At 41.6% G+C, this 21,081-nt stretch overlaps 1 protein-coding gene across 1 annotated transcript; it reads right to left on the bottom strand.

Moving 5' to 3' along the window:
* Positions 1-667: 667 nt before the first annotated feature.
* On the bottom strand, positions 668-17,475 carry LOC115924755 (proteoglycan 4-like). Its single transcript, XM_030987567.1, has 5 exons — positions 17,427-17,475; positions 12,050-13,531; positions 9,817-9,926; positions 1,607-1,677; positions 668-719 (listed from the first exon to the last, which is right to left on the bottom strand). Exons 1-5 carry the CDS (start codon positions 17,473-17,475, stop codon positions 668-670), a joined length of 1,764 nt encoding a protein of 587 aa, XP_030843427.1.
* Positions 17,476-21,081: the final 3,606 nt, after the last annotated feature.

The following is a 21,081-nucleotide window of genomic DNA, read 5'->3' as shown; positions in this document are numbered from 1 at the left end:
ATTAGTGGTAGGCTCCATAGTTGTTTCCGGCTCTGTTGGAGTAGTTTGTTCTGGGGTTGTTAGTTTCGGAGTGGTAGAATAATCAGAAGTGGTAGGCTCCAGAGTTGTTTCCGGCTCTGTTGGAGTAGTTTGTTCTGGGGTTGTTAGTTTCGGAGTGGTAGAATAATCAGAAGTGGTAGGCTCCAGCGTTGTTTCCGGCTCTGTTGGAGTAGTTTGTTCTGGGTTGTTAGTTTCGGAGTGGAAGAATAATCAGAAGTGGTAGGCTCCAGAGTTGTTTCCGGCTCTGTTGGAGTAGTTTGTTCTGGGGTTGTTAGTTTCGGAGTGGTAGAATAATCAGAAGTGGTAGGCTCCATAGTTGTTTCCGGCTCTGTTGGAGTAGTTTGTTCTGGGTTGTTAGTTTCGGAGTGGTAGAATAATCAGAAGTGGTAGGCTCCTGAGTTGTTCCGGCTCTGTTGGAGTAGTTTGTTCTTGGGTTGTTAGTTTCGGAGTGGTGGAATAATCAGAAGTGGTAGGCTCCATAGTTGTTTCCGGCTCTGTTGGAGTAGTTTGTTCTGGGGTTGTTAGTTTCGGAGTGGTAAAATAATCAGAAGTGGTAGGCTCCTGCGTTGTTTCCGGCTCTGTTGGAGTAGTTTGTTCTGGGGTTGTTAGTTTCGGAGTGGAAGAATATTCAGAAGTGGTTGGCTCCATAGTTGTTTCCGGCTTTGTTGGAGTAGTTTGTTCTGGGGTTGTTAGTTTCGGAGTTGTAGAATAATCATTAGTGGTAGGCTCCATAGTTGTTTCCGGCTCTGTTGGAGTAGTTTGTTCTGGGCTTGTTAGTTTCGGAGTGGTAGAATAATCAGAAGTGATAGGCTCCATAGTTGTCTCCGGCTCTGTTGGAGTAGTTTGTTTTGGGGTTGTTAGTTTCGGAGTGGTAGAATATTCAGAAGTGGTAGGCTCCTGCGTTGTTTCCGGCTCTGTTGAAGTAGTTTGTTCTTGGGTTGTTAGTTTCGGAGTGGTAGAATAATCAGAAGTGGTAGGTTCCAGAGTTGTTTCCGGCTCTGTTGGAGTAGTTTGTTCTGGGGTTGAGGGTTTCGGAGTAGTAGAATAATCAGAAGTGGTAGGCTCCATAGTTGTTTCCGGCTCTGTTGGAGTAGTTTGTTCTGGGGTTGTTAGTTTCGGAGTGGAAGAATAATCAGAAGTGGTAGGCTCCAGAGTTGTTTCCGGCTCTGTTGGAGTAGTTTGTTCTGGGGTTGTTAGTTTCGGAGTGGTAAAGTAATCAGAAGTGGTAGGCTTAATAGTTGTTTTCGGCTCTGTTGGAGTAGTTTTGTCTGGGGTTGTTAGTTTCGGAGTGGTAGAATAATCAGAAGTGGTAGGCTCCTGCGTTGTTTCCGGCTCTGTTGAAGTAGTTTGTTCTTGGGTTGTTAGTTTCGGAGTGGAAGAATAATCAGAAGTGGTAGGTTCCAGAGTTGTTTCCGGCTGTGTTGGAGTAGTTTGTTCTGGGGTCGTTAGTTTTTGAGTGGTAGAATAATCAGAAGTGGTAGGCTCCATAGTTGTTTCCGGCTCTGTTGGAGTAATCTGTTCTGGGGTTGTTAGTTTCAGAGTGGTAGAATAATCAGAAGTGGTAGGCTCCTGAGTTGTATCCGGCTCTGTTGGAGTAGTTTGTTCTTGGGTTGTTAGTTTCGTAGTGGTAGAATAATCAGAAGTGGTAGGCTCCATAGTTGTTTCCGGCTCTGTTGGAGTAGTTTGTTCTGGGGTTGTTAGTTTCGGAGTGGTAAAATAATCAGAAGTGGTAGGCTCCTGCGTTGTTTCCGGCTCTGTTGGAGTAGTTTGTTCTGGGGTTGTTAGTTTCGGAGTGGAAGAATATTCAGAAGTGGTTGGCTCCATAGTTGTTTCCGGCTTGTTGGAGTAGTTTGTTCTGGGGTTGTTAGTTTCGGAGTTGTAGAATAATCAGAAGTGGTATGCTCCAGGGTTGTTTCCGGCTCTGTTGGAGTAGTTTGTTCTGGGGTTGTTAGTTTCAGAGTGGTAGAATAATCAGAAGTGGTAGGCTCCTGAGTTGTATCCGGCTCTGTTGGAGTAGTTTGTTCTGGGGTTGTTAGTTTCGGAGTGGTAATAATCAGAAGTGGTAGGCTTAATAGTTGTTTTCGGCTCTGTTGGAGTAGTTTGTCTGGGGTTGTTAGTTTCGGAGTGGTAGAATAATCAGAAGTGGTAGGCTCCTGCGTTGTTTCCGGCTCTGTTGGAGTAGTTTGTTCTTGGGTTGTTAGTTTCGGAGTGGAAGAATAATCAGAAGTGGTAGGCTCCAGAGTTGTTTCCGGCTCTGTTGGAGTAGTTTGTTCTGGGGTGTTAGTTTCGGAGTGGTAGAATAATCAGAAGTGGTAGGCTCCATAGTTGTTTCCGGCTCTGTTGGAGTAATTTGTTCTGGGGTTGTTAGTTTCGGAGTGGTAGAATAATCAGAAGTGGTAGGCTCCTGAGTTGTTTCCGGCTCTGTTGGAGTAGTTTGTTCTTGGGTTGTTAGTTTCGAGTGGTGGAATAATCAGAAGTGGTAGGCTCCATAGTTGTTTCCGGCTCTGTTGGAGTAGTTTGTTCTGGGGTTGTTAGTTTCGGAGTGGTAAAATAATCAGAAGTGGTAGGCTCCTGCGTTGTTTCCGGCTCTGTTGGAGTAGTTTGTTCTGGGGTTGTTAGTTTCGGAGTGGAAGAATAATCAGAAGTGGTAGGCTCCATAGTTGTTTCCGGCTTTGTTGGAGTAGTTTGTTCTGGGGTTGTTAGTTTCGGAGTTGTAGAATAATCATTAGTGGTAGGTTCCAGAGTTGTTTCCGGCTCTGTTGGAGTAGTTTGTTCTGGGGTTGAGTTTCGGAGTAGTAGAATAATCAGAAGTGGTAGGCTCCATAGTTGTTTCCGGCTCTGTTGGAGTAGTTTGTTCTGGGGTTGTTAGTTTCGGAGTGGAAGAATAATCAGAAGTGGTAGGCTCCAGAGTTGTTTCCGGCTCTGTTGGAGTAGTTTGTTCTGGGGTTGTTAGTTTCGGAGTGGTAAATAATCAGAAGTGGTAGGCTTAATAGTTGTTTTCGGCTCTGTTGGAGTAGTTTTGTCTGGGGTTGTTAGTTTCGGAGTGGTAGAATAATCAGAAGTGGTAGGCTCCTGCGTTGTTTCCGGCTCTGTTGAAGTAGTTTGTTCTTGGGTTGTTAGTTTCGGAGTGGAAGAATAATCAGAAGTGGTAGGTTCCAGAGTTGTTTCCGGCTCTGTTGGAGTAGTTTGTTCTGGGGTTGTTAGTTTTTGAGTGGTAGAATAATCAGAAGTGGTAGGCTCCATAGTTGTTTCCGGCTCTGTTGGAGTAGTTTGTTCTGGGGTTGTTAGTTTCGGAGTGGTAGAATAATCAGAAGTGGTAGGCTCCTGAGTTGTTTCCGGCTCTGTTGGAGTAGTTTGTTCTTGGGTTGTTAGTTTCGGAGTGGTGGAATAATCAGAAGTGGTAGGCTCCATAGTTGTTTCCGGCTCTGTTGGAGTAGTTTGTTCTGGGGTTGTTAGTTTCGGAGTGGTAAAATAATCAGAAGTGGTAGGCTCCTGCGTTGTTTCCGGCTCTGTTGGAGTAGTTTGTTCTGGGGTTGTTAGTTTCGGAGTGGAAGAATATTCAGAAGTGGTTGGCTCCATAGTTGTTTCCGGCTCTGTTGGAGTAGTTTGTTCTGGGGTTGTTAGTTTCGGAGTTGTAGAATAATCAGAAGTGGTATGCTCCAGGGTTGTTTCCGCCTCTGTTGGAGTAGTTTGTTCTGGGGTTGTTAGTTTCGGAGTGGTAGAATAATCAGAAGTGGTAGGCTCCTGAGTTGTTTCCGGCTCTGTTGGAGTAGTTTGTTCTGGGTTGTTAGTTTCGGAGTGGTAAAGTAATCAGAAGTGGTAGGCTTAATAGTTGTTTCGGCTCTGTTGGAGTAGTTTTGTCTGGGGTTGTTAGTTTCGGAGTGGTAGAATAATCAGAAGTGGTAGGCTCCTGCGTTGTTTCCGGCTCTGTTGAAGTAGTTTGTTCTTGGGTTGTTAGTTTCGGAGTGGAAGAATAATCAGAAGTGGTAGGCTCCTGAGTTGTATCCGGCTCTGTTGGAGTAGTTTGTTCTGGGGTTGTTAGTTTCGGAGTGGTAAATAATCAGAAGTGGTAGGCTTAATAGTTGTTTTCGGCTCTGTTGGAGTAGTTTGTTCTGGGGTTGTTAGTTTCGGAGTGGTAGAATAATCAGAAGTGGTAGGCTCCTGCGTTGTTTCCGGCTCTGTTGAAGTAGTTTGTTCTTGGGTTGTTAGTTTCGGAGTGGAAGAATAATCAGAAGTGGTAGGCTCCAGAGTTGTTTCCGGCTCTGTTGGAGTAGTTTGTTCTGGGGTCGTTAGTTTTTGAGTGGTAGAATAATCAGAAGTGGTAGGCTCCATAGTTGTTTCCGGCTCTGTTGGAGTAATTTGTTCTGGGGTTGTTAGTTTCAGAGTGGTAGAATATTCAGAAGTGGTAGGCTCCTGAGTTGTATCCGGCTCTGTTGGAGTAGTTTGTTCTTGGGTTGTTAGTTTCGGAGTGGTGGAATAATCAGAAGTGGTAGGCTCCATAGTTGTTTCCGGCTCTGTTGGAGTAGTTTGTTCTGGGGTTGTTAGTTTCGGAGTGGAAGAATATTCAGAAGTGGTTGGCTCCATAGTTGTTTCCGGTTTTGTTGGAGTAGTTTGTTCTGGGGTTGTTAGTTTCGGAGTTGTAGAATAATCATTAGTGGTAGGTTCCAGAGTTGTTTCCGGCTCTGTTGGAGTAGTTTGTTCTGGGGTTGAGGGTTTCGGAGTAGTAGAATAATCAGAAGTGGTAGGCTCCATAGTTGTTTCCGGCTCTGTTGGAGTAGTTTGTTCTGGGGTTGTTAGTTTCGGAGTGGAAGAATAATCAGAAGTGGTAGGCTCCAGAGTTGTTTCCGGCTCTGTTGGAGTAGTTTGTTCTGGGGTTGTTAGTTTCGGAGTGGTAAAGTAATCAGAAGTGGTAGGCTTAATAGTTGTTTTCGGCTCTGTTGGAGTAGTTTTGTCTGGGGTTGTTAGTTTCGGAGTGGTAGAATAATCAGAAGTGGTAGGCTCCTGCGTTGTTTCCGGCTCTGTTGAAGTAGTTTGTTCTTGGGTTGTTAGTTTCGGAGTGGAAGAATAATCAGAAGTGGTAGGTTCCAGAGTTGTTTCCGGCTCTGTTGGAGTAGTTTGTTCTGGGGTCGTTAGTTTTTGAGTGGTAGAATAATCAGAAGTGGTAGGCTCCATAGTTGTTTCCGGCTCTGTTGGAGTAATCTGTTCTGGGGTTGTTAGTTTCAGAGTGGTAGAATAATCAGAAGTGGTAGGCTCCTGAGTTGTATCCGGCTCTGTTGGAGTAGTTTGTTCTGGGTTGTTAGTTTCGTAGTGGTGGAATAATCAGAAGTGGTAGGCTCCATAGTTGTTTCCGGCTCTGTTGGAGTAGTTTGTTCTGGGGTTGTTAGTTTCGGAGTGGTAAAATAATCAGAAGTGGTAGGCTCCTGCGTTGTTTCCGGCTCTGTTGGAGTAGTTTGTTCTGGGGTTGTTAGTTTCGGAGTGGAAGAATTTTCAGAAGTGGTTGGCTCCATAGTTGTTTCCGGTTTTGTTGGAGTAGTTTGTTCTGGGGTTGTTAGTTTCGGAGTTGTAGAATAATCAGAAGTGGTATGCTCCAGGGTTGTTTCCGCATCTGTTGGAGTAGTTTGTTCTGGGGTTGTTAGTTTCAGAGTGGTAGAATAATCAGAAGTGGTAGGCTCCTGAGTTGTATCCGGCTCTGTTGGAGTAGTTTGTTCTGGGGTTGTTAGTTTCGGAGTGGTAAAGTAATCAGAAGTGGTAGGCTTAATAGTTGTTTTCGGCTCTGTTGGAGTAGTTTTGTCTGGGGTTGTTAGTTTCGGAGTGGTAGAATAATCAGAAGTGGTAGGCTCCTGCGTTGTTTCCGGCTCTGTTGAAGTAGTTTGTTCTTGGGTTGTTAGTTTCGGAGTGGAAGAATAATCAGAAGTGGTAGGCTTAATAGTTGTTTTCGGCTCTGTTGGAGTAGTTTTGTCTGGGGTTGTTAGTTTCGGAGTGGTAGAATAATCAGAAGTGGTAGGCTCCTGCGTTGTTTCCGGCTCTGTTGAAGTAGTTTGTTCTGGGTTGTTAGTTTCGGAGTGGAAGAATAATCAGAAGTGGTAGGCTCCTGAGTTGTATCCGGCTCTGTTGGAGTAGTTTGTTCTGGGGTTGTTAGTTTCGGAGTGGTAAAGTAATCAGAAGTGGTAGGCTTAATAGTTGCTTTCGGCTCTGTTGGAGTAGTTTTGTCTGGGGTTGTTAGTTTCGGAGTGGTAGAATAATCAGAAGTGGTAGGCTCCTGCGTTGTTTCCGGCTCTGTTGAAGTAGTTTGTTCTTGGGTTGTTAGTTTCGGAGTGGAAGAATAATCAGAAGTGGTAGGTTCCAGAGTTGTTTCCGGCTCTGTTGGAGTAGTTTGTTCTGGGGTCGTTAGTTTTTGAGTGGTAGAATAATCAGAAGTGGTAGGCTCCATAGTTGTTTCCGGCTCTGTTGGAGTAATCTGTTCTGGGGTTGTTAGTTTCAGAGTGGTAGAATAATCAGAAGTGGTAGGCTCCTGAGTTGTATCCGGCTCTGTTGGAGTAGTTTGTTCTTGGGTTGTTAGTTTCGTAGTGGTGGAATAATCAGAAGTGGTAGGCTCCATAGTTGTTTCCGGCTCTGTTGGAGTAGTTTGTTCTGGGGTTGTTAGTTTCGGAGTGGTAAAATAATCAGAAGTGGTAGGCTCCTGCGTTGTTTCCGGCTCTGTTGGAGTAGTTTGTTCAGGGGTTGTTAGTTTCGGAGTGGAAGAATATTCAGAAGTGGTTGGCTCCATAGTTGTTTCCGGTTTTGTTGGAGTAGTTTGTTCTGGGGTTGTTAGTTTCGGAGTTGTAGAATAATCATTAGTGGTAGGTTCCAGAGTTGTTTCCGGCTCTGTTGGAGTAGTTTGTTCTGGGGTTGAGGGTTTCGGAGTAGTAGAATAATCAGAAGTGGTAGGCTCCATAGTTGTTTCCGGCTCTGTTGGAGAAGTTTGTTCTAGGGTTGTTAGTTTCGGAGTGGAAGAATAATCAGAAGTGGTAGGCTCCAGAGTTGTTTCCGGCTCTGTTGGAGTAGTTTGTTCTGGGGTTGTTAGTTTCGGAGTGGTAAAGTAATCAGAAGTGGTAGGCTTAATAGTTGTTTTCGGCTCTGTTGGAGTAGTTTTGTCTGGGGTTGTTAGTTTCGGAGTGGTAGAATAATCAGAAGTGGTAGGCTCCTGCGTTGTTTCCGGCTCTGTTGAAGTAGTTTGTTCTTGGGTTGTTAGTTTCGGAGTGGAAGAATAATCAGAAGTGGTAGGTTCCAGAGTTGTTTCCGGCTCTGTTGGAGTAGTTTGTTCTGGGGTCGTTAGTTTTTGAGTGGTAGAATAATCAGAAGTGGTAGGCTCCATAGTTGTTTCCGGCTCTGTTGGAGTAATCTGTTCTGGGGTTGTTAGTTTCAGAGTGGTAGAATAATCAGAAGTGGTAGGCTCCTGAGTTGTATCCGGCTCTGTTGGAGTAGTTTGTTCTTGGGTTGTTAGTTTCGTAGTGGTGGAATAATCAGAAGTGGTAGGCTCCATAGTTGTTTCCGGCTCTGTTGGAGTAGTTTGTTCTGGGGTTGTTAGTTTCGGAGTGGTAAAATAATCAGAAGTGGTAGGCTCCTGCGTTGTTTCCGGCTCTGTTGGAGTAGTTTGTTCTGGGGTTGTTAGTTTCGGAGTGGAAGAATTTTCAGAAGTGGTTGGCTCCATAGTTGTTTCCGGTTTTGTTGGAGTAGTTTGTTCTGGGGTTGTTAGTTTCGGAGTTGTAGAATAATCAGAAGTGGTATGCTCCAGGGTTGTTTCCGCCTCTGTTGGAGTAGTTTGTTCTGGGGTTGTTAGTTTCAGAGTGGTAGAATAATCAGAAGTGGTAGGCTCCTGAGTTGTTTCCGGCTCTGTTGGAGTAGTTTGTTCTGGGGTTGTTAGTTTCGGAGTGGTAAAGTAATCAGAAGTGGTAGGCTTAATAGTTGTTTTCGGCTCTGTTGGAGTAGTTTGTCTGGGGTTGTTAGTTTCGGAGTGGTAGAATAATCAGAAGTGGTAGGCTCCTGCGTTGTTTCCGGCTCTGTTGAAGTAGTTTGTTCTTGGGTTGTTAGTTTCGGAGTGGAAGAATAATCAGAAGTGGTAGGTTCCAGAGTTGTTTCCGGCTCTGTTGGAGTAGTTTGTTCTGGGGTCGTTAGTTTTTGAGTGGTAGAATAATCAGAAGTGGTAGGCTCCATAGTTGTTTCCGGCTCTGTTGGAGTAATCTGTTCTGGGGTTGTTAGTTTCAGAGTGGTAGAATAATCAGAAGTGGTAGGCTCCTGAGTTGTTTCCGGCTCTGTTGGAGTAGTTTGTTCTTGGGTTGTTAGTTTCGTAGTGGTGGAATAATCAGAAGTGGTAGGCTCCATAGTTGTTTCCGGCTCTGTTGGAGTAGTTTGTTCTGGGGTTGTTAGTTTCGGAGTGGTAAAATAATCAGAAGTGGTAGGCTCCTGCGTTGTTTCCGGCTCTGTTGGAGTAGTTTGTTCTGGGGTTGTTAGTTTCGGAGTGGAAGAATATTCAGAAGTGGTTGGCTCCATAGTTGTTTCCGGTTTTGTTGGAGTAGTTTGTTCTGGGGTTGTTAGTTTCGGAGTTGTAGAATAATCATTAGTGGTAGGCTCCATAGTTGTTTCCGGCTCTGTTGGAGTAGTTTGTTCTGGGCTTGTTAGTTTCGGAGTGATAGAATAATCAGAAGTGATAGGCTCCATAGTTGTCTCCGGTTCTGTTGGAGTAATCTGTTTTGGGGTTGTTAGTTTCGGAGTGGTAGAATATTCAGAAGTGGTAGGCTCCTGCGTTGTTTCCGGCTCTGTTGAAGTAGTTTGTTCTTGGGTTGTTAGTTTCGGAGTGGTAGAATAATCAGAAGTGGTAGGTTCCAGAGTTATTTCCGGCTCTGTTGGAGTAGTTTGTTCTGGGGTTGAGGGTTTCGGAGTAGTTGAATAATCAGAAGTGGTAGGCTCCATAGTTGTTTCCGGCTCTGTTGGAGTAGTTTGTTCTGGGGTTGTTAGTTTCGGAGTGGAAGAATAATCAGAAGTGGTAGGCTCCAGAGTTGTTTTCGGCTCTGTTGGAGTAGTTTGTTCTGGGGTTGTTAGTTTCGGAGTGGTAAAGTAATCAGACGTGGTAGGCTTAATAGTTGTTTTCGGCTCTGTTGGAGTAGTTTTGTCTGGGGTTGTTAGTTTCGGAGTGGTAGAATAATCAGAAGTGGTAGGCTCCTGCGTTGTTTCCGGCTCTGTTGAAGTAGTTTGTTCTTGGGTTGTTAGTTTCGGAGTGGAAGAATAATCAGAAGTGGTAGGTTCCAGAGTTGTTTCCGGCTCTGTTGGAGTAGTTTGTTCTGGGGTCGTTAGTTTTTGTGTGGTAGAATAATCAGAAGTGGTAGGCTCCATAGTTGTTTCCGGCTCTGTTGGAGTAATCTGTTCTGGGGTTGTTAGTTTCAGAGTTGTAGAATAATCAGAAGTGGTAGGCTCCTGAGTTGTATCCGGCTCTGTTGGAGTAGTTTGTTCTTGGGTTGTTAGTTTCGTAGTGGTAGAATAATCAGAAGTGGTAGGCTCCATAGTTGTTTCCGGCTCTGTTGGAGTAGTTTGTTCTGGGGTTGTTAGTTTCGGAGTGGTAGAATAATCAGAAGTGGTAGGCTCCTGCGTTGTTTCCGGCTCTGTTGAAGTAGTTTGCTCTGGGGTCGTTAGTTTTTGAGTGGTAGAATAATCAGAAGTGGTAGGCTCCATAGTTGTTTCCGGCTCTGTTGGAGTAATCTGTTCTGGGGTTGTTAGTTTCGGAGTGGTAGAATAATCAGAAGTTGTAGGCTCCTGAGTTGTATCCGGCTCTGTTGGAGTAGTTTGTTCTTGGGTTGTTAGTTTCGTAGTGGTGGAATAATCAGAAGTGGTAGGCTCCATAGTTGTTTCCGGCTCTGTTGGAGTAGTTTGTTCTGGGGTTGTTAGTTTCGGAGTGGTAAAATAATCAGAAGTGGTAGGCTCCTGCGTTGTTTCCGGCTCTGTTGGAGTAGTTTGTTCTGGGGTTGTTAGTTTCGGAGTGGAAGAATATTCAGAAGTGGTTGGCTCCATAGTTGTTTCCGGTTTTGTTGGAGTAGTTTGTTCTGGGGTTGTTAGTTTCGGAGTTGTAGAATAATCATTAGTGGTAGGCTCCATAGTTGTTTCCGGCTCTGTTGGAGTAGTTTGTTCTGGGCTTGTTAGTTTCGGAGTGGTAGAATAATCAGAAGTGATAGGCTCCATAGTTGTTTCCGGTTCTGTTGGAGTAATCTGTTTTGGGGTTGTTAGTTTCGGAGTGGTAGAATATTCAGAAGTGGTAGGCTCCTGCGTTGTTTCCGGCTCTGTTGAAGTAGTTTGTTCTTGGGTTGTTAGTTTCGGAGTGGTAGAATAATCAGAAGTGGTAGGTTCCAGAGTTGTTTCCGGCTCTGTTGGAGTAGTTTGTTCTGGGGTTGAGGGTTTCGGAGTAGTAGAATAATCAGAAGTGGTAGGCTTCATAGTTGCTTCCGGCTCTGTTGGAGTAGTTTGTTCTGGGGTTGTAAGTTTTGGAGTGGTATAATAATTAGAAGTGGTAGGCTTCATAGTTGTTTCCGGCTCTGTTGGAGTAGTTTGTTCTGGGGTTGTTAGTTTCGGAGTGGTAGAATAATCATAAGTGGTAGGCTCCATAGTTGTTTCCGGTTCTGTTGAAGTAATCTGTTTTGGGGTTGTTAGTTTCAGAGGGGTAGAATTATCAGAAGTGGTAGGCTTCTGAGTTGTATCTGGCTCTGTTGGAGAAGTTTGTTCTGGGGTTGTTAGTTTCGGAGTGGTAGAATAAAAAGAAGTGGTAGGCTTAATAGTTGTTTCCGGCTCTGTTGGAGTAGTTTTGTCTGGGGTTGTTAGTTTCGGAGTGGTAGAATAAACAGAAGTGGTAGGCTCCATAGTTGTTTCCGGCTCTGTTGGAGTAGTTTGTTCTGGGGTCGTTAGTTTCGGAGTGGAAGAATAATCAGAAGTGGTAGGCTCCAGAGTTGTTTCCGGCTCTGTTGGAGTAGTCTGTTCTGGGGTTGTTAGTTTCGGAGTAATTGAATAATCATTCGTGGTAGGCTCCATAGTTGTTTCCGGCTCTGTTGGAGTAATCTGTTCTGGGGTTGTTAGTTTCAGAGTGGTAGAATAATCAAAAGTGGTAGGCTCCTGAGTTGTATCCGGCTCTTTTGGAGTATTTTGTTCTTGGGTTGTTAGTTTCGTAGTGGTAGAATAATCAGAAGTGGTAGGCTCCATAGTTGTTTCCGGCTCTGTTGGAGTAGTTTGTTCTGGGGTTGTTAGTTTCGGAGTGGTAGAATAATCAGAAGTGGTAGGCTCCTGCGTTGTTTCCGGCCCTGTTGAAGTAGTTTGTTCTGGGGTTGTTAGTTTCGGAGTGGAAGAATAATCAGAAGTTGTAGGCTCCAGAGTTGTTTCCGGCTCTGTTGGAGTAGTTTGTTCTGGGGTTGGTAGTTTTAGAGTGGTAGAATAATCAGAAGTTGTAGGCTCCTGAGTTGTATCCGGCTTGTTGGAGTAGTTTGTTCTGGGGTCGTTAGTTTCGGAGTGGTAGAATAATCAGAAGTGGAAGGCTCTATGGTTGTTTCCGGTTCTGTTTGAGTAGTTTGTTCTGGGGTTGTTAGTTTCGGAGTGGTAGAATAATCATAAGTGGTAGGCTTTATAGTTGTTTCCGGCTCTGTTGGAGTAGTTTGTTCTGGGGTTGTTAGTTTCGGAGTGGTAGAATATTCAGAAGTTGTAGGCTTCATAGTTATTATCGGCTCTGTTGGAGCAGTTGGTTCTGGGGTTGTTATTTTCGAAGTGGTAGAATAATCAGAAGTGGTAGGCTTCATAGTTGTTTCCGGCTCTTGTTGAGTAGTTTGTTCTTGGGTTGTTAGTTTCGGAGTGGTAGAATATTCAGAAGTTGTAGGCTTCATAGTTATTTCCGGTTTAGTTGGAGTAGTTAGTTCGAAGGTTGATTGGAACGTAGTTGAAGTGGTCGTAGCTTCAGCTGGTGTTGGCTTTTTTGTTGTTTCTTGCTTTGTGGGAGTAGTTTTACCATTCGTCGTTTGTGATGTAGTTGGAGCGGTAGGACATTTGGTAGAGGTAGGCTTCTGTGTTGTTACCTTCTTTGTTGGAGTTGTTTTACCATTGGTTGTTTGTGATGTTGCTGGAGTGGTTGGACATTTGGTAGAGGTAGGCTTCTGTGTTGTTTCCTTATTCGTTGGAGTTGTTTTACCATTGGTCGTTTGCGATGTTGATGGAGTGGTTGGACATTTGGTAGAAGTAGGCTTTCGTGTCGTTTCCTTCTTTGTTGGAGTAGTTTTACCATTGGTCGTTTGTGATGTTGATGGAGTGGTTGGACATTTGGTAGAAGTAGGCTTCCGTGTTGTTTCCTTATTTGTTGGAGTAGTTTTACCATTCGTCGTTTGTGATGTAGTTGGAGCGGTAGGACATTTGGTAGAGGTAGGCTTCTGTGTTGTTACCTTATTTGTTGGAGTAGTCTTACCATTGGTAGTTTGTGATGTACTCGGAGTGGTTGGACATTTGGTAGAGGTAGGCTTCTGTGTTGTTACCTTCTTTGTTGGAGTTGTTTTACCATTGGTCGTTTGTGATGTTGCTGGAGTGGTTGGACATTTGGTAGAGGTAGGCTTCTGTGTTGTTTCCTTATTTGTTGGAGTTGTTTTACCATTGGTCGTTTGTGATGTTGATGGAGTGGTTGGACATTTGGTAGAAGTAGGCTTTCGTGTTGTTTCCTTCTTTGTTGGAGTAGTTTTACCATTGGTCTTTTGTGATGTTGATGGAGTGGTTGGACATTTGGTAGAAGTAGTCTTCCGTGTTGTTTCCTTATTTGTTGGAGTTGTTTTACCATTGGTCGTTTGTGATGTTGATGGAGTGGTTGGACATTTGGTAGATGTAGGCTTCTGTGTTGTTTCCTTCTTTGTTGGAGTAGTTTTACCATTGGTCGTTTGTGATGTACTCGGAGTGGTTGAACATTTGGTAGATGAAGGCTTCTGTGTTGTTTCTTTATGTGTTGGAGTTGTTTTACCATTGGTCGTTTGTGGTGTTGATGGAGTGGTTGGACATTTGGTAGAAGTAGGCTTCTGTGTTGTTTCCCTCTTTGTTGGAGTAGTTTTACCATTGGTCGTTTGTGATGTTGAAGGAGTGGTTGGACATTTGGTAGAAGTAGGCTTCTGTGTTGTTTCCCTCTTTGTTGGAGTAGTTTTACCATTGGTCGTTTGTGGTGTTGATGGAGTGGTTGGACATTTGGTAGAAGTAGGCTTCTGTGTTGTTTCCCTCTTTGTTGGAGTAGTTTCACCATTGGTCGTTTGTGATGTAGTTGGCGCGGTCGGACATTTGGTAGAGGAAGGCTTCTTTGTTGTTTCCTTATTTGTTGGAGTAGTTTTACCAAGGGTCGTTTGTGATGTACTTGGGTCGGTTGGAGTAGTTTGTTGTTTTGTTGCTGGAGTAGTACTGTCATTACTATTTGAATCAAACGTTCTAATATATTCTTTGAAGATGATTGAGATTGGTTCAGATTCTGTTGAGTAAAAAGGAAACAGAGTAATATTGAATAACGTTGTGACTTTGTGCGAACAAGATTGAGATTATTCTAAAGATTATTGATTTTAAATATATATATATAGGCGTGAGGAAAATGGTCTAGGAACGTGAGACGTAGCTGTACTTTACAAGTTTATTACGAGCTTTCGGCTTGTGAGGCCTTCTTCAGGTTCTGCAATGTACTGCTTCAGCCCTTCAGCCCTTGTATGTGTTTGTACCTCAGAACCTGAAGAAGGCCTCACAAGCCGAAAGTTCGTAATAAACTTGTAAAGTACAGCTACGTCTCACGTTCCTAGACCATTTTCTTCACGCCTACATATTCTGGAACACCCGTTGTCATGTCAGAGTTGAGAATGTTCGCACTTTTATACATATATGTATATATATATATATATATATATATATAAATGACACAATTCTTGTTTTGACCAGTTATTTTGGCTTAATGATACAATGTGATTTCCTTTTAAATAAACACCATTGAGATTATACCAAAAACTATAAATATCCAACACATAATTGCACTCCTTGTTCTGTTTCAATACCGTCAGTTATTACCCCCTTCACATACACAGATTTTACTTACGAGTCCTTACGGATTTCCAACTCGTAGTCAATCGCAAGGATCCGTAAATAACTCGTCACAACTCGCAACAACTCGTAGACACTCGAAAGGATCCGTGAAAGGAGAGGTAATTTTTTTTGACATGTGAAAAATCTCCTTACGATTGTCCATGGATTAATTTTTCCATAAGTAGCTCGTAAATAGCTTGTAACAATCCGTAAGTTTCATAAACCACTCGCAATAACACTTAGCTATCCATAAACTGTTCGCAAGAATCCGTAATTGACTCGTAACAATGTTTTTAAATGATTTGTTACAGTTATTTTACGATTTGGATTAATTATGGATTATAACGATTGCTTTGTTAATGGCGACTTCATCCGGTAGTGTTACGATGGCTTTACGGATTGTTATGCGTTATTATGACACTTTACGTGTAGTTACAAGTACTTTATGAATAGATACGTCTACTTTACATATTCTTACCAGCTGTTTACGATTTGGGGAAAGGTGTTAAAGCTGCAAATTCGAACACTTCAATTTCAGTTGTTATTTTTTGGTTTTAAAATTGCAGCTGTTATACCCCCTTCACAAACGCAGTTTTTTCTTAAGAGTCTTTACGGATCGTACAAATTCACAGATTTTTCACGGATCCTTACGATTTTGCATTTTTAACGACCGGTTTAAGAGTTATTTTGATGTATTTACGGCAAAAATCCACGATTTCTTACGAGTTGTCACGGATAACTACGAGCAACTAATGTGTTAGTTACGACCTGTTTATGTTTTGTAACGAATATTTACGAGTAAGTTACAAGTATTTACGATTCCTTACGATTTTTAACCAAAAAATAACAACTGAAAATGAAGTGTTCGAACTTGCAGCTTTTATACCTTTCCCCAAATCGTAAACAGTTTGTAAGCAAACGTAAAGTATACTTATCTATACGTAAAGTCCTCGTAACTACACGTAAAATGCTTGAATAACCTGTTTCAATCCGTAAAGCCATCGTAAAATGACCCGAATAAAATCGCAAACAACACATAAGCACACGTAACCATCCGTAAACTGCTCGGAATAATCCGTAAACAAATCGTAAACTAACCGTAACGAATCGTTACAAAAATCTGTTACGAGTCATTTACGGATTCTTGCGAGCAGTTTACGGATGGTTATGTGTTGTTGCGAGCGGTTTACGGATGGTTACCTCTCCTTTCACGGATCCTTAGGAGTGTCTACGAGTTGTTGCGAGTTGTGACGAGTTATTTACGGATACCAGCGAGTTATTTACGGATGCTTGCGATTGACTACGAGTTGGCGATCCGTGAGGACTCGTAATAAAAATCTGTGTATGTGAAGGGGGTATTATACTTTTGCCCAAATCGTAAGTAATACATGAGAATATGTCAACGATACGTAAGAATACGTAAAGTATACGTATCTATACGTAAAACACCCGTAACTACAGGTAAGCATTCGTTATAATCCGTAAACAAACTGTAAACAAATCATATAATAGGATTTTATTGAAATAAAAACATCAAAAACCAAGATCAAACAGTCCAAAGACTGACAACTGTCTAGGGTACAAAAATAAAATTTAAATCAAATATACATAATAAAATAGCAGTAATAAATAAATACATAAGTTACATAAGTTACATAAGTTAAAATATCAAATAACTAAACGGGCCATTCCGTGAGAAGAAGGACATGACATCAAAAAAAGAAATGTACCTCTTATGTTAATTCTTTGATTTTATCACTAACCTTATGCCATGGATGTTCATAAAACATTAGGGCCTTTCAAATTCAATACAATTTTTTTTTCATTTTTGTTGATTTCCTAAGATCTCAAACTATCATCAAAAACGTACATGTGGGACTGTAGCTGAAAAAAAAAACAATTTATTGCAGATTACACAGGATTCTTGTAATATTTTTTCCTCAAAAATTTCGCTAAATGGAAAAAGATGAATATATTTCCATATTCTAAGGGGTCCTGTGATATTTAATCTATTACATAGGGGTGAAAATGGCCTCCGGACAAAATGTAACGCGAGTTACCGTAACGTGAGTTACCGACATATTTGCTTCCTGCATTTTACTAGTCCATTGTTTCTTATCTTTAATATTGTGATCTTATACTAGTAAGTCACTACCTACTATCAAATTAAAGTAGGAAAGATTTTGTCAAGATTGTCTAGTATGAGGAGAAAAGAGGGTCTCGTAGAATTGACCATGTCCTTTTTTTGTAACGCGAGTTACCGAAATTCAATAATCCAAGAATCTAAAAATGTTTGTTCTTCAATTTTCTTTTTTGTTTCATTCAGTTGTTCTATATCTACCCTGTCCATGTTTGAAAAAAGTATCTTGTAGATCCTAGCAGTTCTAAAGATATAGGCACATTATCGTGTCAATGTACCCATTAAGTGTAACGCGAGTTACCATGGAATGGCCCAAACTATTATCAGTAAATATTGCAAAAAGGACATATAAACGAATAAGTATACATCATTACAATTATATCAAAAAAGGGCTCTCGAGCTGTGCAATAACTAAATCAGGCACAGACCGAGAGTCCAATAAAAAGAAGATTAAAATGCATAAGACTGGGTTTAAAAAGATCAAGAGTAAAAAGAGGGGAATACGTCAGCTAAAGAATAATTTTTTTAAATTTAAAGTATTGAGAAAGTACAAGGAACATACAATAAAGAAATTCCCAAGAGAGCATAGAGAAAGAAAAGAGTAAGATAGAGGGAGAGAGGGAAGGAAAGAAAAGGTGAAAGAGAGAGAGAGAGAGAGAGAGAGAGAGAAGGAAGGGGATAGGAAGGAAGTTAGGGGAATATCAATACCAACTGTAGACTCGGTAAAAACAGCCCAAGTATCCAAACATTATAGACATTGTAATTGATCTGAAATACATGTAACATACAATAAAGTTATTCCCAAAAGAGCAAAGAGAAAGAAAAGAGTAAGATAGAGGGAGAGAGGGAAGAAAAGAAAAGGAGAAAGAGAGAGAGAGAGAGAGAGAGAGAGAAGGAAGGGGATAGGGAGGAAGTTAGGGAAATATCAATAAGATCTGTAGACTCTGTAAAATCAGAACAAGTATCTAAACATTGTAGACATTATTGCAGGAATTATGAAATACATGTACATAAAGGAAAAAGAAACATGTGTAATCTACCAAAGAAGAATGGAAAAAGAAGGAGGAGGAAAAGAGAAGAATTTGAGAAAGAGAGGGGAAAACACAAGAAAGAAATTTAGAAATTGATAAATTTACACAAGTTTCATCATGTTGATTACCTTCACTGCCTGTGGTATAAAAGAATTTTGGTATCTGGAAGTACGGCATGTTGGTTGGCAAAGGGGGTCACTGTTTCTTAAGTGGCGAAAATTTGGTAAGGAGTCCCTACGTGGAGGGAGCATGGAAGAATGTCTGGATTGCAAGAATGATTTAACAAAATTTATGAACAATTGTTGTCGTCTATCTGCAAGGGATGGAATCTGTAAAATTTGAAGGGCATAAAGGTAATCAACATAATTATATCCCAAAATGATACGGCAAGATCTTTTTTGGACTCGTTCGATCTTGTTCGACTGATTGGCAGTAATAGATGATGACCACACTGGGGAGGCATATTCAACTAACGGTCTAATGTACATACTATAGATAGCAACCAAATCCTCAAGTGGAGCTTTGTGTTTTTTAAGAACACAAAGGATGTAAAAACGTCGGGATGCTTGTTTGACAGCATTATAGACTTGTCTATCCCATTTCATATCAGACTGTAAGTGCACTCCCAATAACTTAACAAACTCAGTAGGCTGGAGGACAGAGTTACTGATGCTAACTTCGGGCATAACAATCTGGTTCCGAAGGAAAGAGATATGCAATACCTTACACTTCTTAGGCTTAGGGGTCATCTGATTATCAACAGAACACTCAGAGATCAAAGATAAATGATCTTGCAATACGGAGGGTTGAGATTTGTGTCTGATTTCAGCGACACTCAAATCATCAACATATTTCCATCTCAGAGGAGTAGAGGTTGCAACATCATCATGATTAAGAAAAGAATGGGACCGAGCCTCGTACCTTGCGGTACTCCACATGTAACAGGCAGGGGTCCACTAAAGGTAGATCCTAAACGTACACAGTGAGATCTATTCTCCAAGTAGCTACACAAGAGAAGGATAGTATTTGGATCAGTACCTAACTTAAACAACTTCTCAATCAGCACATTGTGATTGATGTGATCAAATGCCTTAGCATAATCAATAGTACAGACTGAGGCAACATAACCAGGTTTGTCAAGACCTTTCAAGATCGAATCGATCATACTTATTAAGTAATGAGAGGTTGATAATCCTTTCATATTACCAAACTGTTGACTATCAATTTTGCTCATAATGTCCTGATATAACCATTTAGTGAGAAATGCTTCAAAAACCTTTGCAAAGGTAGGGGTGAGTGATATTGGTCTTAGTTGGTCAACAGTATTACATGGTGTACTCTTAGGGATTGGAACAATGTCTGAAACCTTCCAACAATCCGGAAAATTCCCTGTTTCTAAACATTTATTAAAAATCATAGTCAAAGGACCTGCTATCTCGGGAGCGGATTCAGAGATAAGTCTAGTGGGTAGGTCATCATGATGTGAGGATTTAGATGGTTTGAGTTTGCACAGTTCACGATACACTTGATAAGCTTCAATGCTGGGAGGAGGATGTGAAGCAGGCAAGAAAGCCGGTAGAGAAGATCTTTCGAGCGGAGGTAACTGACAACAAATTCCTGCGAAATGGTTATTGATGAAACTTGCTTGCTCAGATATGCTCATTTCACTACCAGGTAGAACAGTAGACTTATTTTTCATCCCGGTGATCATAAACTAACCGTAAAAAATCGTTAAAATAATTGTTACGAGTCATTTACCGATTCCATTTGTTGATGGTTACGTTTTGTTGTGAGCTGTTTATGAGTCATTTACGGAAAAAATAATCCGTGTACAATCGTAAGAAAATGTTTGACATGTCAACAAATTTGCCTCTCCTTTCACGGATCCTTACGAGTGTCTGCGAGGGTTCCATGACACATGCTCCGCCGACGATTGCTCCGCCGACATTTACTCCGCAAAACGCGACAATTGCTCCGCGACATTTGCTCCGCGACATTTGCTCCGCCGACAGTTGCTCTGCCGACAGTTGCTCCGCCGACAATTGCTCCGCCGACAGATGCTCCGCCGACAATTGCTCCTCCGACAATTGCTCCGCCGGCAATTGCTCCGCCGTCAATTGCTCCGCAAAACGCGACAATTGCTCCGCCGACATTTGCTCCGCCGACATTTTCTCCGCCTGAAGCGACACTTGCTCCGCCGACATTTGCTCCTCCGACATTTGCTCCGCCGTCAATTGCTCCGCCGACAATTGCTCCGCCTGAAGCGACAATTGCTCCGGTGACATATGCTCCGCCGACAATTGCTCCGACGACATTTGCTCCGCCGACAATTGCTCCGCCGACAATTGCTCCGTCGACAATTGCTCCGCCGACAATTGCTCCGGTGACATTTGCTCCGCCGACAATTGCTCCGACGACATTTGCTCCGCATGAAGCGACACTTGCTCCGGTGACATTTGCTCCGATGACATTTGCTCCGCCCAAAAAGTGTCCCATTAAATACAAATGCTACTAGTACTACGACAAATGCTTCGCCGACAATATTTTTTTTCACGGGTTGTTTTTGTTTCTTTCTTTTTTTCTTCATTTTTTGAATGCATTTCATGACATTATGTAAATGAAATGAAATGAATGAATGTTGATAATGTGGGAGGAAAAAGCAGTTGCCTAAAAGTCATTTCGAATATACTGAAATAACTTTCCATCTATCACTGTACGTCCCACATAATGTACACTAAACACTCATTACATGTCATGGGAAGTTTTTTTTTTTAAAGTAGAGCAGCAAGCCACATTCCCCAATACGCGCATACCTCCTAGTTAATTTCAAACAGCTCATCAATATGTAAGACCTGAAATTACCTCAATGAAAGAAGACTAATAACATGAGAGGAAAGAAAAGAGCAAAAAAGACAACCGTTTTTTGCTATTCCCCATAATGTTTGATTTAAAAAAATAAAAAATAAAATTATAGCTCCTTACGCAAGTTAATTACTCCGCTCAAAATCTGTTTCATGTATTACTCATTAGCTGATCCAAAGCTCAAGGCTATCTCTCTCTCTCTCTCTTTCTCTCTCTCCCATGCTCTTCCTTTTCCTGTTTACACCGTTTTCTTGTCTTCTTTGCTCTTTTCTTTCCTCTCATGCTATTAGTCTTCTTTCATTTCCATCACTTCTTCTCTGCTCCCCCTCTCGAGTTCTATTTCTCTCGTGAAATTGAAACGTAAAGTAATACAATCATGTAGTACATGCTTGTTTAGAATAATATTTTCAATAATATCCAGTCCATTTTCTAAAGGTTTCTTTCCTTTAGTTAAGTGTATGTAGCTTTAATATATATATATATATGTTAGTGTGCAAAACACTCCGTTTCATTCGAGTACTTTGTTTTCACTAAATAATTTAAGGGACTCACGAAGCCACCGGAAGAAGAGCAATTGGCTTATCATGAAGAACTAACATCAAACTGCAACAAAATGATTTGTATAAATGTGAATAAGCAGAAAGGCTGCCATCTCATTTTCCCGCCTGAATGGGTTCTCTTCCTTACGTATATAAGTGCCCTTATTTTCTAAACTTTTTTTTTAATATTTGTGTGTTTATTACATTTTCAATCATATAAAAATTACATATTTTACAAGTCATTGGTAATAATTAGACAAACAAAAAAACCAATATTGGTTTAAAGATATAGTTGAGTTCTTGTTATGCAATTTCATTGTGAAAGAAACGGTATGAAATCAAGCACTGTAAACAGAAAATGTATATGGGGCTACAAGAATAT

Source organism: Strongylocentrotus purpuratus, unplaced genomic scaffold, assembly GCF_000002235.5.
Source record: "Strongylocentrotus purpuratus isolate Spur 01 unplaced genomic scaffold, Spur_5.0 spur5_scaffold_16, whole genome shotgun sequence".
Taxonomy (NCBI): Eukaryota; Metazoa; Echinodermata; class Echinoidea; order Camarodonta; family Strongylocentrotidae; genus Strongylocentrotus; species Strongylocentrotus purpuratus.
Note: the sequence above shows the minus strand (reverse complement) of the source record. Positions and strands in the feature narration are given on the sequence as shown.

Excerpts from the sequence above, each read along its gene's own strand:
- LOC115924755 (XM_030987567.1), bottom strand. The coding sequence starts at position 17,475 with ATGCCGTACTTCCAGATACCAAAATTCTTTTATACCACAGGCAGTGAA. Across the intron at positions 1,678-9,816 it reads ATACAACTCAGGAGCCTACA|GATTATTCTACCACTACGAA; the intron begins ACTTCTGATTAT and ends CCTACCACTTCT. Across the intron at positions 720-1,606 it reads GAGCCGGATACAACTCAGGA|AACAAACTACTCCAACAAAG; the intron begins GCCTACCACTTC and ends TAACAACCCCAG.